The sequence below is a fragment of the Ursus maritimus genome, unplaced genomic scaffold (assembly GCF_017311325.1).
Source record: "Ursus maritimus isolate PB19 unplaced genomic scaffold, ASM1731132v1 scaffold_17, whole genome shotgun sequence".
NCBI classification, from domain to species: Eukaryota; Metazoa; Chordata; class Mammalia; order Carnivora; family Ursidae; genus Ursus; species Ursus maritimus.
In genome coordinates, this window is record NW_024424119.1 from 42,646,609 (window position 1) to 42,666,577 (window position 19,969).

At 41.7% G+C, this 19,969-nt stretch overlaps 1 protein-coding gene across 1 annotated transcript in view; it reads left to right on the forward strand.

Annotated features, from left to right (window-relative positions):
* The window catches only part of PAPPA (pappalysin 1), a 236,192-nt gene that overhangs the window by 89,879 nt on the left and 126,344 nt on the right, over positions 1-19,969 (forward strand). The window contains 1 exon segment of the mRNA XM_040631792.1: positions 19,806-19,934. Within this exon segment, the coding sequence (XP_040487726.1) occupies positions 19,806-19,934 (129 nt within the window).

Sequence of the window (19,969 nt, forward strand, 5' to 3'; positions counted from 1 at the left end):
TTTTGTCAGTCTTAGGCCAAGTACCTCTCAGAATGAAATATGGGTTCTGGGAATAGTAGAGTAAGCAAAAGGGTTTAGCAAAATCAACAGCTCTCCAGGGTCAGCAGCCGTATCCATAGAAATGCTTACTGTCTCCAGGTACCTTCATGATTTTGAAAGTGTGAAGGGTTCCTGTTTGGTGCTAACACCACTGAAATGACTCAGCTGAATTTCTGTGGATCAGTCTGATGTACACTGGACTTTAAAGAGGGTTGTTACAGTGTCTCTTCACCAGATGTTAAAGAAAACCCACAGAGGTTAAATGATAGACACAGGCTCCATTGATAAATGTGTTCATTCACTCATTCAGTAACAAGTGCCCTACTGCATGTCAGTCTCCATGCTGACCCTGGGATTCTGAATCTTATAGCTGGATAGGAGGGCTAGGCTGAATAATAGCTCAAATAAAAATAGAGTTACAAGCTGAAGATTATTATTATGAGGTTATAATAGAGATTAATCCCTCCTTGAATTAAGGGGGGATATATAGAAGTCAAGACTGGAGAGGTAAACAGAGGCCAGATTACGAAGGGGGTGTGGCCAACATTATGGAGTTTGGGTTTAGTTGTTGGGAAATAGAGGAAAAAACCAATCGGACCTGTGTTTTTTATAAAATTGTTCTGGGTACTGTGTGAAGAAAGGACTGAGGGAGAATGAGAAAGTCCATTCAGAAGTTATTGCTAAAGTCTCAGCCAGAGATTATGACTATTTGCATAGTGATTATTTGCACAGTGAAGTGGATGGGTTAGAGGTATGTTTTAAAAGTAGCATCAACAGTATTCGAGATGTATTGGGTGCAAGGGTTTTAAGAAGGAGCTGTCCAATGACTTTCACATTGCAGGTTTGAGGATTGGGAATGAGGGAAATGTTCTTTCTGGAAATCGAAGAATAGATTTTACTTTAATATGTTATTAGAGGGTGGGGTAAGTCAAGAGTGCCTTTGGAAAACAGCGTGTTAGTGAAATCGGGTTGCAATGAGTGTCTTGATAGCACCTACTTCTTTGTTCTTTTGCGGTTCTCCCTGACGGTAGGTAGGACAGACTGGGCTTCGTTGTGCTGCTCTAATTCCTGATCTTGAAGAAAACAAATATATGAGTAGGAAAGAAGGAAAATAAGAGCCATCAGAGTAATTACAGATGTGGAAAGAATGGAGGAATTTATCTCACACTGGCCATTGGCAAGAAGAGAAGGGATAAAATCCATTTAGTCTGTGCTCAGAGATGATGAGAATCCTTAGGGCAGGTCTTGGTGGGTTTATGTTGTGTCTGTTCTAACAGGAACCTCAGACATTACTTTAGAGAGGCTGAATTCGAAATTAAGAGACCTGATTCCCAGGCCAGCATGCAGCTGCCTTGCTGTGTGACTCTGAGTGGGTCCTTCCAATGGTTTGAGCCTCAGCTTCTTCCCCTGGAAAGAATGGGTGATGCTTCCTGTCCGTGCGGTCTCGCAAGGGGTGTCCTGAGAAAAACCAATGAGATAATGGGCTTGCAAGAACACGATGCAGCCCAGGGAACCATAAAGCTTCAAATGTTCGTGATTCTTCCTTTTGTTTGGTTTTCATTAGACTTGTTCTTGGCCAGGGCCAGTCTGGAGAGTATGTGTGAAAGACAAAAACACAGACATGCACAGACACACACATGAAGCCATTTCCCGTGAAACTCGAACCAGAGTTGCTATGGTTCAGTGTTGGATTAGAAGAAAGGAAAGACAAATTGCACTGTAATCACTAACTGACCTAAAGAAAAGAAAAAAGAGAGAGAGAGAAAAGAAGAGAAAAAAAATCCCACTGAAGCACTGGCCTTGGAATCAAGAGACCTGGATTCCAGTACTGATCTCAAATTTTGCTGGGACCATGTCCCGCGACTCCCTCCCTGTGGACCCAAGCCCCGTTCTGTAAAATGCAGGCTTAGGTAGAGGACTGCAGAGCACGTTTTCAGCTCTGACGTTCTGTTCAGACCCTCCTGGGGCTCTCACCTGCTCTGAATGCATCTAATCCTGTGAGGGTGGAGGGAGCAGGTCACCTGTCATATTAGCAAACAGGTCTGCACTGTGGGCTCAGAGACTGGCCATTTCTATTGAAAACCTTCTAGACCCACTGGGGCTCTCAGAACTCCTCACGGACATCCCGTCTCTGTCTTAGAGCCTACCAGGCTCTCCTTTAGGAACAATTTCAGAATGTATCCGTGTGTTTTTCCTGTTCAGTGCCATTTTGACTTGACAGCGAGACCCCAGAGGTGGGTCTAGGTCGTACTTGTCACATGATCCTCAGCTTTTGGTGTGAGGCCAGACATCAAGTACATGGTCGGTAAGTGTAGGTAAATTAAATGCACGCGCGTGTGCACGAATAAACCCTGCGGCAGGTCAATAAAGTCAGAAGTTTCTGATAATACAGATGATACATAGTATAATGGAGGCCTCTCTTGTAACTTCTAAGGTGGATTCGTCACCAGAGGATCAGAAGAGCAAAAGAGAGTCTTGCAGCATGGTCCTTTCTTCTCTTGGGGCTTCAGATCTCTTATCCTTAAAGTGATGGTATTGGGCTGGATGGTGTAAGTCAACCTTCCATTCATCCAGCAGGTGTTTATTTGACACTGTCTTTATAACAGACCATGGGCTAGACAATGGAGATAAATCAACCAGTCAGTAAGGGAGTCCTAGCCCTCTAGAAACTTCATCGACTTAGTATAAGAAGTGAACAAATAAACAAGTGGTCACAAAATAGTGAGAAAGGTGTTGTGGTAAAAGAAGCAGATAGGTAGGAGCTCCCCACTCAGCTTGTAGGCTCAGTGAGCACCTCTGGGAGAGGGGAGCCACCTAAGCCAAGGCTGGGGTATTTAGCGAGGGGGATGAGGTTTAAGAAAGAGAGGTGTAGAGAAGCCAGTAATGATAGTTCTAGAGTGCCATGCCAAAGGGTCTGGGCTTCATCCTGAGGGTGGTGGGGAGCCACAGAGTGTTAGACAAGAAGATCCTGATCAGATTTGGTTATAGGTCAGGTCTTTGGTGATGTGCGGCTCTCACAGTAAATGTAGGGGTGGAGGCACAGATTGGAAATGGCCAGGGAAGTAAGACACTGTTGCCAGAACTGGAATAGGAGACAGGCAAGGTGAGCATGGAGAGAACTGGACACGCTGAGTACTGCTGAGGGGATGGGCATACCTGGTGACTGGCAGAGGGAGGAGGCAGGTGGGTGGGTCACATCAGATACCTATGGTACTGGCATCTCGGAAACAGGGAATATGGAGGTTGAGGCATATTTGGGTTGGGATGAGAGGAGGACACATTTCAAAGTACTTTCCAGTTGCCAGATATGAATCAGTGGCAGGAACAGAACTAGAGTTCACTCTGAGCCGTAAAATTTCTTCCCTGTGTCGTGATGCGGGAGCAACTGAGGTGAACTTGTGTGTGTGCACATGTGCGGATGTGTGAGTATTCGTGCATGCATGTGCTCGTGTGTGCGCGTACACACATGTGGATGCATGAGTGTGCATGCATGCATGTGTGAGTGTGTGAGTGTGCGTGCATGTGTGCACACACATGTGAACGCATGAGAGTGTGCGTGTGCTGCAGTGGGCAGACAGGACCTGTGAGTCCACCTGTTTTCATCATCCACTGATTCTCAAAGTATAGTCCAGTGTTCTGAAAAGGTCCCCAGGGGGTCGTGGGGTTAATCTTCCGTAGCACTAATACCTATAACGTTACAAGGCATGGGCTTTGTTTTCTACCCAGGATTAATCATTCACTCATGGGCTTTAATACAAGCCAGACACCACCTCACTGTGCCTCACGCGAAGCATGCCAGTCCCCCCCACCCCCGCCATGCTAATGCTGGCTTTCGCATTCTTGTTGTCACAGTGGGAAGTAGGTTTTTTTGCCCCAACTTCGGTATACTATGAACTGAAAAGTTTGGAAACTTCCATCCAAGGATGTTAGTCAAAAATACCAGGAAAGCTGAACTCTGCCATTAATTATCTGTATGACTCGGGGCAATTCATTCCCCTTCTCTGGGCTCTCATGTCCATCCCACAATTAGAAACTTGGAATAAGTGATACCCAAAGCCATCCGGCTCTGTTTCTGCATTTTTGTGTTTCCTTCTTGAGCTAAGCTCCTTGTATACAAACTCAGTCTCCAAAATTTTTAAGCAGAGAGCATTCTGAAGTGCTTAACCCCACTACCGTCTAGGAATTAGCCTCTAAAACTCTCAGACCTGGAAAGAGCATCAAAACACCGGTGCTCTACCAGTGAGAGAATTGAGCCCAGAGAGGGGAGGACACTTCTCCGAGTCACACTGCCATTTGATGGCAGTACAGGGGATTGAACCTCGGGCTCCTGATTCCCAATCCAGGTGCTCCTTCCCCCATGTGATGGAGTGCTGGAGTTTGGCCAAACCTTGGGACTCCAATTTGAGTTCGGCTCTCTGTGATCACGGAGAAGTCTCCAATGATGCTCGGGGTGAAATCATAGAAAGCTGACATCAGTAACGTCATGGCAGCTGGCGCTGGTGAGGGGGGTGGTATAGGAAATGAGAGAACACATTTGGCCAAGCTCAGGGTCCACGTGACCCTCTAAGAGCCCTCATTTCAAAACAAACTCAACCTTTTAGGTTCAAGTTCTCCCTCTCGTCAGAAACGTGACTTCCTGCTTCTAAGGAGCAAGGCTTACAAAAGGGCTTAGGAGGGTTCGTGGACATGAAATAGCTCTTACAAAATAGCGTTTTGATGAGTTAAGTGTAAATGAATCAGAAACATAAGGATTACATTTTCCCCAAGTGCACATGGGTTTCAAAATTTGAGGGGAAATGTAGTTTGCTAACTGCACGCCGGCTTTCACCGAACCCAAAGCATTCATGGGGCAGCGGGGGGTTGGGGGGGGGAGAGAAGAAAGAGAAGCCCAGCCCCCAAATGGTTTTAGATGTGGTGCCAAATTCAAAAATGCTGTTGGGCTTGCCCTCTGCCAGTAATAAAATTGCTGGCCACCCAGAGAGGCTACAGGGAGGAGAAAGGAGATTGCTTTCCCCACTGGCCCCTGGTCCTCAACAACTGTGTTCAGTTAGTGCCCCTCAGTCACCAGCTGTCACTGGGTCCCCGCTCTCGACTCTCTGGCCCCTGCTTGGCCTCGATTTTCACACTGTGCCGCATGCCTTGTTTACCTCCAACTGTAGCTGGTGTTTTGACTCCCAGAGGCCTTGGCGACCAGTCAGCTTGTCACAAACCCCAGCTCTGTAATCAAGAGACCTGTCCATCATCAGCAGGGGTGTTTGGGAAAGCCGTCACACATCGCCTTTGGTTGCATTCAGGAAAAACAAGAGTCCCTTGCAGATCTTTCCTCTCCCCTCTCTTTAATGCTATCCAGGTGTGGCGTCTTCCCCCAACTGGCAAATGTCTTCCCTTCCGATCTGCACCCGACACAAGCAACCAGTTAAATCTCAGCACGGCTGTTACCTTATCCCAGGATTTAGAGCTCTGGATCTTTTATAATTTCCACATTGTCCCTCCATTCTTTCCCTGGTATTTTATTTCATTGCACCAAGAAAGTAGAAAATCATTTCAATTGGTGGTAAAAGATGATTAAAACAAAATAACAAAGGCCTTGGCTGAAAACTGTTAGTTTTATTAAATTTGCTACTGTGTTTTAAATTGGTACCAGGGCAGATCTTTAGACAATTATATCAAAGGCTGCTGGAATTAATCGGTTGCATGTATGCATTTGCTCTTTCCTGAGCTGTGGACAGAGTGGGGGCAGCATTGCAAGCAGGAAAAGAATGAATTTTGTGTTACCTGGGTGAGAGGGCAGACCCTGGCCCCACCGGGAGGGATCCGAATGCCCAGTGGACTTCAGAGCCCTGCCAACACACTCCCATTCATTTCATCCAGACTGTGGGTTGGAGCTCACAGTGGTCGCCAGGAGGAATAAGTGATGGATATTGCCTTGCAATAACAAGACGGAAGTCCGAAGTCTCCCTAAGCCTTTGGCATCCTCCCAGCCACTACTTGCTCCCTGCTCTGTGTTGGTGTTCTGCAAACTCTACCTTAGATTACAGCCTTCCTGTACTGGATTTATCCTTCCTTCTGCCCTTTGAATTCTTTGAGACCGATGATGGTATCTTCCTCTTTGGGAATGACTCCTGCCAGAAACTCCATACATGCTTTTTTTCTTTTTTCTTTCTCCTCTCCTCTCCTCTCCTCTCCTCTCCTCTCCTCTCCTCTCCTCTCCTCTCTCCTCTCCCCTCTCTCCTCTCTCCTCTCTCCTCTCCTCTCCTCCTCCCTCTCTCTCTCTCCCTCCCCCCTTCCTTCTTTCTTTCCTTCCTTCCTTCCTTCCTTCCTTCCTTCCTTCCTTCCTTCCTTTCTTTTTCTTTTTCAACAGAAGAAAAAAAGGTCCAAAGAGGAGAATTGATTCATCCAAAATCACAACCAGAGTTAATGGAAGAACTATAGTCATTTTTCCTGACATGTAGTCAGGTGGCATCCAGTGATGTCAAACTGTCTTTCAAGCTGTTTTGTTCCCAAGGGCATGTGATGCTCTCCATCCCATATCCTTAACAACCACCCTTGCCCAGTAAAAAATAAAACCAAAGTGCCTCTCAGCCTAGAACAGAAATTAAGTGCTCTCTTAAGAATTCAAGATGAGGGGCGCCTGGGTGGCTCAGTCGGTTGAGCGTCTGCCTTTGGCTCAGGTCATGATCCCAGGGTCCTGGGATTAAGCCCCAGGTCATCAGGCTCCCTGCTCAGCAGGGAGTCTGCTTTTCCCTCTCCCTCTGCCCCTCCCCCGCTTGCGTGTGTGCATGCGCTCTCTCTCTCTCTCTCTCTCATAAATAAATCTTTTTTTAAAAAAAGAATTCAACGTGATTAAAAAAAAATTCGGGGTGATACCCAGACAACATTGGAATTAAGGAGTATATTGTTATGTGGGACGAAACTGAGTGCATGTAGCCTTAATGTATGACTGTCTCTCTTTTAGGGAAGACTACACAGTGCTTCAGAAGCACTTAGTGAGGAAGGGTATTTTGTCGTAAGTTTTAGTTCTCTTTAAACAAAACAGAATATGGCATCTCACATGGGGCCAACGCTTGGCAGGGACTCAACTTCTTCCTGCTTCATTCATCCTGGGGGCAGTATTTGGTCTCCCTACCACCACCTACTCCGTTCACACCTTCCCCTTAAACCAGTTATCTATACTACTACCAAAATGGTCTTCCACGAAAGAAGTACGATTATGCCATTTGTCTAGAAAGCCATTATTCTCCTCCTTTTCCTGACTTGGTTTCCCCTTCCCTTTTCCAGTCAAGCCAATAAGCCTCCTTTGGGAAGTCTTCTCAGACTCTTTCCTTCTCAGCCTGGGTCAAATATCACTCCTCTGTGCTCCCATAGCCCCTACACTTTTTAGTCTGTGTTAAAGACATCTGTTTTAGTGTCTTTCTTTTCGCCCGATAGCTTATGAGCACCCTAAAGGCAGGACCGTAGCTTGTTGATCTTCGCATCCCAGACCTACGAGAAGCTGGGAAGACTCAGTGAATGCTATCTGCACAAATAAATGGATGAACAAATGAAATGATATAAACACATTTACCCAGAATTTGAAAAAGTGGTCAAAGCCATAAATGTAATTAGCTAGCATAAAGCTAACTAGCTGCATGTACTTCTCCTGTACCCCTTTTTCACGAACACTAAAGATGAAGTGATACAGATTTGTGTCCTTATATTCATGGAACGTAGTATGTGTTCCCATTTATGCATACAGAGATACAGGAAAGGATGCTGACCAGAAGGTTCTTGGTAGCCGCCTCAAGGTAATAGAGTTTGATATGATTTGACTTGATTTTCAGTTCTTTCTTATAGAGCTCTAACTTGTTAAAATAAACATGAGTGATCTTTATGGTTAGGAAAAAATAAAGCAATTATGATAATATGCTGTCACTTCTCAATTAAGAAGAAAAGGTCAGCTCTCACCCTAAAAATATGTTAGAGCTGAAGTGACTTTCCTCTACAACTCTACAGAAGAAATAAAATATAATTCAGTCTGAGTTACAGCTTCGTAAAAGACTTTAGGGCTATGAGAAGGAGCTTGCCTTATCTTCACATAGTTTTAGCCTTCTGTATTTGGATTGGATATTAATTGGATATTGACGTCTTGAGTGTGCTTATCCAAGGAGTCAGCTCAATGTCATGGAAAGGTCAGAGGTTCCAGAGTCAAACACTGTGGTTTAAATTCTGCTTTATAATCATTACCTCCCTGACCTTGGACAGATCACTGCATTATGCTGGACCTCAACTGAACAATGCAAATGAGCTCTACTTTTCAAGTTTATATTAGAAATCGTATGCAGAGACTTGGTGAAGTAGCTGATCTAAAAATATTTCCAGCACAAAACATCTATCCAGATATTCTAGATTCCCATATAACTGATATAACTATCATCCTTTAAAATGGGTGACTGAGATCAGAAAAGCAGAAAAATATGTGGCCAGGGGCAAGACATAAGATGAAACAGAACTAGACAGGTATCCCCGAAGCTGATGTTTTACTGTTGTAGTTGGGATAAGGGAGAACCATCAGTTCTGACAACTGAGTGGATAGAGTATTCTTGCTCACCCCATCAGAAGAGATTTAGCCCTTCAAGTTTTCAAGGTGAGGAATGGTAGCTAAGGCCTTCAGAATAAGGTAGGGACCTCTGAAAGTCTCCATGTTGAGTGAAAAGATGTACTTGAGGAAAAATATACATGTGATGTTCTAAACCTCATGAAGATTGAGATTTGAGTTTATACTGTGCAGTATGGTCTGGAAATGCCTGAGTTGGGCAACTACTGAGAAAAAAGAGAGAGCGAGCAAGGGAAAGAGAGAAAAGAAAACATTCTAAGTTAGTGATGTTCCAGGGGTACCAAGAAGTAAACATGGAATCACTCTGGAGGAGGATATAGATTTGACCCAGGGGGCACGTGATTCTCACAGATTAAAACCTAATGAACGTGATGAGTTCACATGTCAAAATGGAAAACACAAAAAAAGTAAACGAGACATCCAGAGAAGGGTCAGCAATCAACACCAAGGTTTTTATTGAAGTTTGATCTTGGTAACACTTATGAATATTAATTAGTATTTCAGGATCAATGAGAAAAATAAATAAAATTAGAAAATACAGTCTCTAAAGATTAGAAGGACTGAGTATGGGAAGGAAAGAGCAGAAATCAGGAAATCCGACAAACCCAAATGAAGGCCGGAAAGGAGGAAAATAAACATGCAAAAAAAAAAAAAAAAAGGAATGATACTTGGAAAGCACAAAGGAGATGTGAGAAAGAAGTCTAATATAATAGTGATTCCTCTGATCAGATTAAAGTGCCTATGAAGGTTCTCATGTGGAATTAACTAAAGATAAGTTCACTGAAAGGTAAAAGGTAATGGAGTGGAAAACACTTACCAGGCAAATACTAAGCAAAACAAATTAATATTCATCAGACAAAGGAAATATCGAGGCAAAAAATATTACTAAGATAAAGAGGTCACCGTATAAATGATGAAAGGAAATTATATAATGATTTTGAGCTTAAATATTCCAAATAACATGATCTGAAAATGTATAAATCAAAAATGCCTCTTACCTAAAGAAGTGATAAATCCATAATGATATTTGGATATTTTAACACACCTTTCTCAATGATTAATAGATCAAGCAAACTAAAATAATGATCTAGAAGATTTGGAACAAAACAAAAACATGTTTCATCTGATGAAAGTGTATAGAAACTTGCCAGTGAATTAAATTATATACATATCTCTTTCTGGGATAACTTTTTAAAATTTTAATTATTTCCCAGAGTCCATAGTCTGTCATGGTTCATTTCCCCCAAACAAACTGAGGGCTTCAGAGGGGAGGGGGATGGGGGATTGGGATAGGCCAGTGATGGGTATTAAGGAGGGCACATATTGCATGGAGCACTGGGTGTTATACGCAAACAATGAATCATGGAACATAACATCAAAAACTAAGGATGTACTGTATGGTGACTAACATAACATAATGCAAAATTGTTATTAAAAAATAAAAAAAATAGGGGCCCCTGGGTGGCACAGCGGTTAAGCATCTGCCTTCGGCTCAGTGAGTGATCCTGGCATTATGGGATCGAGCCCCACATCAGGCTCGTTTGCTATGAGCCTGCTTCTTCCTCTCCCACTCCCCCTGCTTGTGTTCCCTCTCTCTCTGGCTGTCTCTATCTCTGTCAAATAAATAAATAAAATCTTTTTAAAAAATAAATAAATAAATAAAAATAAAATAAAAATTTATGTCGTAGGCCAGAAAACAACAATATCAAAAGAATCAGTATCACATAGAACATTATTTATTTTCTTAGAACATTATTTCTATGAGGCAACACATACATAAGTGAATACATAAGTAAATAGATAATTAAATGAAAAAGGGAAAACTTTTTGGTAAATTAAATATATAACCAAGAAGCAGAGTCTTGTGTAAGCTATTAGCAGACAGAATTCAGCAGTGTATTAAACCCCCCACACTCATGCGAACACGCACACTGTACCTAGGCTGGATTATCCCAGAATGAGAAGAGACTCTAATGTTAGATGGTTTCTGGATTCCAGTAATTCACAATACTAGCATATTAAATGACTTTTTTGAAAACAAGATTGTCTTACTAGATGCCAAATTTAAGTCTCTTGTTAAAATCAGGCCCCTTCATGAGCAAAACAAAACGAAGTTATCTGGGAATAGAAAGGAACATCTTTATCTACTCAAGCGTATGTACTGAAATACAGTAGGTATTGTGCTTAGTGATAAAATATGAGAGATGCTCCTTCTGATCCCAGGGTCAAACCAAGAATTCCTAGTAACCTTTGGTCCTACCTGGCACAGGCGGACAAGAAATATAAGTAAAAATTCTGAGCATTGTAAATGAAGAAACAAACTATTATTATCCTCACCTATAAGAGAATACATAGAAAATAAGAATCAACAAATTATTAGAACTAACAAAACAATCTGTGAGGACATCTAAATATAATATCAATTTATAAAACTCAGTTATTTTTATCAGCCCCCAAATATGAACATACAATTATAGATATGCATGTAGAGGTGTGTATATATGTGTGTGAGTAGATAGGTTAAAGCTACCATTTATGACAGCTCTGACATCTATAAATGCTTAAAGTTAATATATTCCTAATAAAGTGTCATCCCAATTTTTATGAAGACAGCTTTAAAACTTTACTGAAACCATAAAAGGAGACCTAAATAAATAAAAAAATAAACCGTCTGTATAAATGGGAGGATGCAATATCATAAAGATGTCTTTCCTCCTCAAATACATCTATAAATTCAATGAAATTGGAATTAAATCCCAAAAGGCATTTTAAAAAATGAAACTTTAAATTCACGTGGAAGAGCATAGGGGTCTTTGGAAGGAGAAAACCGAAGTATAGAATGGACTTATAGTATAAATCAAGACTTTTATAAAGCTAGGGAAATTAAGACAAAGTGTTATTGATAAGATGATTAGAAAAAAATAGACCAATGAAACAAGATAACCCAGAAGCAAACTCATGTAAGTACGGAATGATATACGGCAAAGGTGGTATTACAGTTCTGTGGTGAAAAGATTATTATATTAAAAATTCTGGACAAATAGTTCACCATATTTGAAGGGAAAGCAATCATTACCACACATCACTTTAAAAACTATATTGTTTATGATTAAAGCCATACATGTGAAAATAAAAACCATAGAACTATTCAGAGGAAATAGAGGTGACTATTTTATGACCTTGAAGGAAAGAAACATTTATTCAGCAAGGCATAAAAAGCACAAATCATGAAGGACATGATTTAAAAATTCTATTCAACAAAGCAGCATAAACAGAATGAATGAAAGAGGAATCACAGACTTGGAAATAGTATTTTCAGTAACTTTAATTACAAAGGATTAGTATCCAGTATATGTAAATGTACTTATATAGCAAAAAAAAAAAAAAAAAGAGAGAGAGAACTCAATTTTAAAAAGCAAAAGTGATGGGGCGCCTGGGTAGGGCAGTCATTAAAGCATCTGCCTTCGGCTCAGGGCGTGATCCTGGCGTTCTGGGATCGAGCCCCACATCAGGCTCCTCCGCTGGGAGCCTGCTTCTTCCTCTCCCACTCCCTCTGCTTGTGTTCCCTCTCTCGCTGGCTGTCTCTCTGTCACATAAATAAATAAAATCTTTAAAAAAAAAAAAAGATGGTTTAAAAAAAAAAAAGCAAAAGTGATGAACAAGCAAGTAACACAGCTAGAAATCTACGTCGTCAACAAACACATGAACTGATACTCAGGCCTGTTAGTAATCAGGGAAAGGCAAAATGAAGAAGTAATTAAATGTCATTTAATATCCATCAAATTGGCAAAAAAAATTAAATGTTAGGCAGAATCAAGTGCTGACCAAGACCTGGAGTATCGGGAAGTCTGTTGACAGTATGTTAATTGGTACAACCATTTGGGAGAATAATTTGGCAATAACTATACACTTGCAGATGCGATTACCTTCAACCGAGCAGTACCACTTTAGATACTTCTTTTCAGAAAATCCTTGCTGTCTGTACAAAGGAAAATGAACACAATGTTTAAAAGTAACATCATTGGAAATAAACAGGATTAATAATAGTAATAGTTTTATGTCGTCTTTGGAGAAATGTCTGTTCATGTCTTCTGCTCATTTCTTGACTGCAGTTCTTGGTTTTTGGCCTGTTAAGTTTGATAAGTTCTTGATAGATCTTGGATACCAGCCTTTATCTGAAGTGTCATTTGCAAATATCTTCTCCCATTCCGTAGGGTTGCCTTTTAGTTTTGTTGACTGTTTCCTTTGCTGGGCAGAAGCTTTTTATCTTGATGAAGTCCCAGTAGTTCATTTTTGCCTTTTTTCCCCCTACCTTTGGAATTGTGTCTAACAAGAAGTTGCTGCAGCCACGGTCAAAGAGGTCACTGCTTGTATTTGCCTCTAGGATTTCGATGGATTCCTGTCTCACATTTAGGTCTGTTATCCATTTTGAGTTTATTTTCGTGTATGCTATAAGGGAATGGTCCAGTTTCATTCTTCTGCATGTGGCTGTCCAATTTCCTCAACATCATTTGTTGAAGAGACTGTCTTTTTTCCATTGGATATTCTTTCCTGCTTTGTTGAAGATTAGTTGACCATAGATTTGAGGGTCCATTTCTGGGTTCTCTGTTCTGTTCCATTGGTCTATGCGTCTGTTTTTGTGCCAGTACCATACTTTCTTGATGATTACAGCTTTGTAATACAGCTTCAAGTCCAGAATTGTAATGCCTCCAGCTTTGGTTTTCTTTTTCAACATTCCTTTGGCTATTTGGGGTCTTTTCTAGTTCCATACAAATTTTAGGATTGTTTGTTCCAGCTCTGTGAAAAATGCTGATGATATTTTGATAGGGATTGCAATGAATGTGTAGATTGCTTTGGGCAACATAGACATTTTAACAATATTTATTCTTCCAACCCATGAGCATGGAATGTTTCTCCATTTCTTTGTGTCTTCCTTAATTTCGTTCATAAATGTTCTATAGTTTTCAGAGTATAGATCCTTTACCTCTTTGGTTAGGTTTATTCCTAGGTATCTTATGGTTTCAGGAATATTACTCAGCCATCAAAAAAAATGAAATCTTGCCATTTGCAACGACGTGGATGAAACTAGAGGGTATTATGCTAAGCAAAATAAGTCAGTCAGAGAAAGACAAACCATAATGATTTTACTCACATGTGGAATTTAAGAAACAAAACACATGAACATAGGGGAAGGGAAGGAGAAAGAAAATAAGATGAAAATTGAGAGGGAGACAAACCATAAGAGACTCTGAGCTCTAGAAAACAAACAGAGGGTTGCTGAAGGGGAGGTGAGTGGGGGAATGGGGTAACTGGGTTACGGGCATTAAGGAGGGCACTTGATGCAATGAGCACTGCATGTTATAGGCAACCAATGAACCACTAAATTCTACTTCTGAAGCTAATAAAAAAAATAAATTAAAAAATTAATAGTAATAATAATAGAAACAAACTAGGTGTCCATCAAGAAAAGAATGGTCAAATACAAAACAGTATATTCATACAATAAAATGATTATGTCAGTGAAAATAATGAGCTAGGTTTGCATGTATCAATATGTGTGATCTCAAAAATAACGCTGGGCAAAAAAAAAAAATGCCAGCTGCGTACTGATAAATATGGCATTAGAACATTTATGAAATTTAAAATATGCAAAAGAGTACCTGTGTATAAAAAGTATAAAAACATTCATGATAGAGAGGGAAGAACACACAGGTGGATTGAAAGCAAAAATACAAAACAGTATATCTTATTTCTTTTTACAACAAAAATAAGAGATGAAGAAAATACGACAGTGTTACAATTTGACAAATCTGGGTAGTGAGCCTTCCAAGGACATTTTTTATGGTGTTCTGTATACTTGACTGTATAACTGATATATTTTCTAATTGAAACAATAATAATGGTATGTGTAAAGTCCTTTGGCAAATCATCTCAGGCTCAAAAAGCGACTGTTTTCCTTCTCGTCCCATTCTTGACTGGAAGTTGGCATACAAAGTGCCCGGGTATTACCCTCTGATTCTCAGCCGAAGGCAGAACTGGAAGATTTGGACTCTTCCTGAGCCAGAGGCATCCTAGGTGGTCCCCCCACCACGTCTTCCAGCTCAGACGATCTGGGTGGTGAATCCTGAACTACACCCATTCTCAGTGCACAAGTCTAACTGGTGAGGCAGCTTCTAGCTGGTAGAAAAGATGCAACATTACATTTCTCATGAAATTAGAACTATGCACTGCAGAGCTGATCATCTGCCCAGATTTCCATTTCACAGATGAAGAAGTGGATGGTCAGAGAAGAGAAATGGCTTGTGATAGTGGTAGTGGTAAAGGCAATGTTTGTCTTTCTCCTAACGTTTAGAACCTTCCAAGGGGTCTTTGTATGTGGACTCTACTTGGTTCAAAACTAGGTCTTTTTATCTTCTGTTCTGCAGTATTTTCTCGTTCACAACCTCCAGAAAGTGCTGTCTTGCGATGGAGTTAGACGTGGCTCAAGTCTCCGTCCCCAAAAGCAGTGTCACTGTGGGCCGTAGAGTAACCTTCCCATATATGATTTTCTTCATCTGAAAGGAGCGATTATCATAATTATTCAAGGAAATATTGTTTTGGTTAAATGAGATGATTCATAGAAAGTGCCTGGCAATAATATGAAAATGACAACAAATGAAAATGACAATTGCTATTATTGTGGGAGAAGGAGTTTCAAAAAAGCATGACACAGTTAGTTACAGACTGTGGAAGGACAGAGTGTGATCAGTGAATGGTATGATATAGAAACAATAGGGCGTCAGTAAGGGGGAGTCAAGGGGCTTTAGAGAGTGTTTCCTGGAAGCAGCAAAGTGGGATGCTTCCATATTGCAATGAGGCTCTCTGTCCCTCTTTTTGTGCATGGGACAAGAATCATATATCCTACTTAAACGGTAGAAAAACAGACCCAAAGAGGTGAAGTGACTTACCTGTAGATTTCAGATGGGTTTTAATGGACCAATCACAATATGAACTACACACCAACACTTTAAGAAATACGCATTTTCGCCAAAAGCCAGGTCAGATGGTGCTTAGCCTCCTTATGGATATTTGTGTACATAATAATATTTTTAAGATAATGATTTCATAATCTGTAACTAAATTTTACTGAAATGCTGAGCTGCAGGCAGCATTGGCTGGCTCAGTTGGTAGAGCGTGTGACTCTTGATCTTGGGGGTGTAGGTTCGAGCCCCACATTGGATGTAGAGATCACTTAAAATCTTCAAAAAATAAAAAAGACTGGGCTCCAGATCTCGTATACATTACCATCAATGTGACATTTCTGAGGATAAACACTGAAAAATCATAGCAGGTAAAAATGCCACTAGTTTTGTTTATAATTGCCAGAAATGGAAACCCAAGGCTGCTGTATCACTTGAGACATTTGTGAAAGAACAATGCTAACTGTTAACAGTGTTTGTTTGTTTGTTTGTTTGTTTTTTTAAATCATACAAAAGATGCATAAAGTAACTGCTCAAAAGTAGCCAGGCAATCTCATCCCATTTCAGTACTGCAGTTTTAATTTATTAGCTGGACACGTGAAATTAATCTGAGATGCAGTTTGAGGAATTGACCATTAAATTCCAGTGGCGGTTAGCTTTAAAAAAAATAAATGACACTCAGAATTCTATGAAAGAAATCAGAAATGATGCAATTTATCATGTTTCAGATGAAGTGGTAACATTTTAGTTCCCAGCAAAGAGTAAATAGGGAGTTTGGGCTTGGCAGTATGCCCCCCTCACTGCTCTAAAGAAGACTTTGAGCTGGCTTTGGACCTCGGAATATTCTGATGGTATTAGCAAGCCTGGAAAAGGGAAAAGGGAAAAGCTGTTCATATGTCAAGGTTGAGATATTGGCAGCAGCAGGGATGTAGAGGGAATGACGTGGAAGCTTTTGGGGTGCGGGAAAGGTGACGGGGTTTAGGTCTGCATGGAGGTGGGAGATGCAGGGGAGGTAGGAATTCAAGTGACAGCATAAGGCATTCCAGATTTTAGGAGCAGCTAACAGGAACAACTTGACATCAATGTCCCACTTTTAGACTATCCATGAAATAGGTCCTCACCTCCAGCAAAGCCTTCAGAGGCCACTAGCCCGTCCTTCCGAAGGAGTTCTATTCTACCAAGATTCTTTAGAAAGGGGCCCTCATTTGGCATTAATTTGATTTCAACTCGGAGAAAATGTAGTTTTATCACAAGGATTCTTCAGTGGAAAAACAATACTTTTAATAGCAGTGGTACTGTTCTCCCCCCTTCTCTACCATTTTACCAAGGGAGTGACTTGGGCTTCTATTGTCCTATCTGAAAACTTGGGAAACAACCCCCGCTTCAAAGAGCTGCTGTCGGGCTTCCATGAGATAAGGATACATAAGCCATGCACACACAGTTGGAAGAAGGAGGCTTATCAAGGTCTTCCTCCCAATCAGATGTGTTGTGCGTGATGCTAGTGGGTGAGAAGGAGGTGTGGGTGGAAGTTATGGGGAGACAGATTTTGCCCCAGGGTAAGACAAACCTTCTGGGATCCAGAATTTTCAGAAGTTGGAATAGCCACGTGGAGTGAGAGCAAGCTGCAGGCATTGAGGGTCGTGTAGCCAAATGACGTGGTAGAAAAGAGAATTTCCACTAAGCTGTGGTGCACACGATAGCTGGTGGCCCCACTTTCATGGGTTTGCCTAACCAAGGTTACGTGTGGCTGTCGCTCCATCCCTTCTACCAAAGAGAGCATAGCAGAACTCCAGTGAACACGAATATTGACATTTAAGCATTCATGGTAATGGGTTAATATTTATTAACTATCAGAGGCTGGGCACATATGTGCTTTCTATGTGTTCTCACATTCAGTCTGTAGGAAATTGCTGTGAGGTCGGGTTGATGACTAATTTGAAATAGGCTAGAGCAGTGAAACACCTGCCTTTGACTTCTCAGCGTGTTGAAGTGATGAAGCCAGGGTAGAAACACATGTTTGCTTGCCTCTGACTTGTGTTTATGGAGAAGCAGGAGGAGGAAGAGGGGAGGAGGGAGGGCAGTGTAGGGGGAAGGAGGGAAACGTTCACCAATATGAGCAGAGCACCTTAAATATTATCAGCCATAAATCATTTGTGACACACACTACAAATGAAAAACACAATGGAGAGAAGTACTTTGCACACCCTCCTGCGTGCCGCAGAAGTGCTCCATCTGCTTCAGACGGTGGCCATATGCCCCCAGTGGCCTGCGATGTGGCCTGAAGAAAATTTCTTACTTTATTTCATAACACAGCCATATTTGTTTAGTGTAAAACATGCCTCCATATTTTAGAGGAGAACGGACATACCACAGAATGCACGTCTTCTTTATCTCGTGCCTCTGTGTGTAACCCGGGAAATCCACCCTCGCCGCCGCCACAGTATTTCAGTTTTAGAAGCACCACCAGAGAATGTATACGTTTGTTAGTCTAGAGGTGGGTAAAATATCTAATAAACATTTTTAAAAAGAAGAAAGAAAGCCCATGTCTACAAATCAGCATCCCAGAAGTTTCCAAGGCAACAGTTACTCTTACATTCATACGAATAATAGTCCAAGATTTGTATGCGTTTTACCTACCGAACTTTGGTTGACAGAACACTGATGGAATCCCCAGGGACTTCTGGTTTACCCCCCCCCCCATATTGCTTTCTGCTCCAGCACTGCCAAAACAAACTCTCTTTGGGGTAACATCCAGCATTCTCAGGAAGGTTGTATTCCTCACTAGAGTCCTTCAGTGCTCATAAACTCATACTCATCGCTGTGTTGCGAGTCAGGAGACGTTGTCTGCCCATTGCCTCTGCACCTGTTACCTTCTTGGCCTTACCCAGACAGCCGCAGCCCTAACAGCAGCTGAAACAACAGATGGGCAGGGGAACTCGAGGTTTTTTGTCATCATCCTTTTGTTTATGAACCCCCCCCCCAACTCTGGAATCTAATAGGAATTCTCATCATTATCATTTTTGTGGGTTTTTTTTTTCCCATGGTACTTTTTTATTATTAAAAAGTAAATAATTAATGCAGAGGGAGATAAAAAGGGAAATAACATCGCCCTTTGAAAATGGTCAAAGAAGAAATGGGCATTGTGATTTGGTGACGTGGAACTGACACAAATGTGGCTCTGCCTTGGAGGATAATTGGCAGTAGCCAGGTTTGATGGCTGGATGAATTCGAGCAGGGAGCTGAAAGGCGCTGAGGAAGGGGAGGGGGGGATCTGGAGTAAGGTTGAGCGTGAGGAAGTGGGAGCCGACATTGCACTGGGAGGTCTTGAGAGCAGAGGGGAGACGCAGGCTAGGCAAATTGAGAATCTGGCAGTCACCAGTGCCTGCAATTGTAATTTCAGGACAGAATCCCCCCTTGCAAGGGATGAGATTATTAAAACAGGCCTCAACTAGGGATTAGGGGGCTAGAATGCAGGCTGTTACATAGTAGCCTATGATCATAAGCAAGTTGATGAACCTCTCTATGCATCAGATTTATCATCTGTGAAATAAACATGAAAACACTAGTGCCCGTGTAGGGTTGCTTTGATCCTCAAATGAGAAAATACATGCAGTGTGTTTCACCCCAAGCCTGATATTCAGCTATTGGCTGCTGCAGTTGTTACTGTTTTAGTCAAGAGTGAGGGACAGAGAAGAGCACGAGGTGGAGAGGAGGACACTCGCTGGATGTGCGGCATAAGGAAGGGGCTTGCTCATGGGATGGGGTTTCTGTTCAGTGCCTAACATGAGGGGGAAAGATCAGACCAATGCCTAGAGAATCTGGCATGATATTTTCAACTCTGTCTGCTTATCCCATTTCGTTTTCCTGGATGACATTCTCCGAAACACCTTCATTATGAACCACGTACCATCCGGTTCTTATCCACCATGGTTATCATAAAGGTTAAATTAAAGATAAAAGTACCTGGTAATATTCACAGTTGTCTGTCATTTGATGCCAGTCATTATTGCTGTACATTTTGGCGTGGTCCATCCTGCATAGGACAGCTCCTCAACCACAGTAGACAATACAAATTATTGGATAACGTAATGTGCATGCGACTTCAAACGTAAGCAAGGCTGGTAGAACATACTCAAGGGGATCAATTTCGTCTGCCCCCAGCCTTGTGTCTGTGTAGCTGATGGTCTTTGTTAATAGCCTCCTTTGTTTCCCAGGGATCTCAGTCTCGGCAGTCTGTACCAGTACTGGGTCATCAGCATTTCGGGAGGTGAAGAGAGTGAGCCATCGCCTGCTGCCGTATACATCCACGGAAGTGGGTACTGTGGTGATGGCATTATCCAGAAGTAAGTAGATCTAACTAATGAAAGGGGAGGGGGTG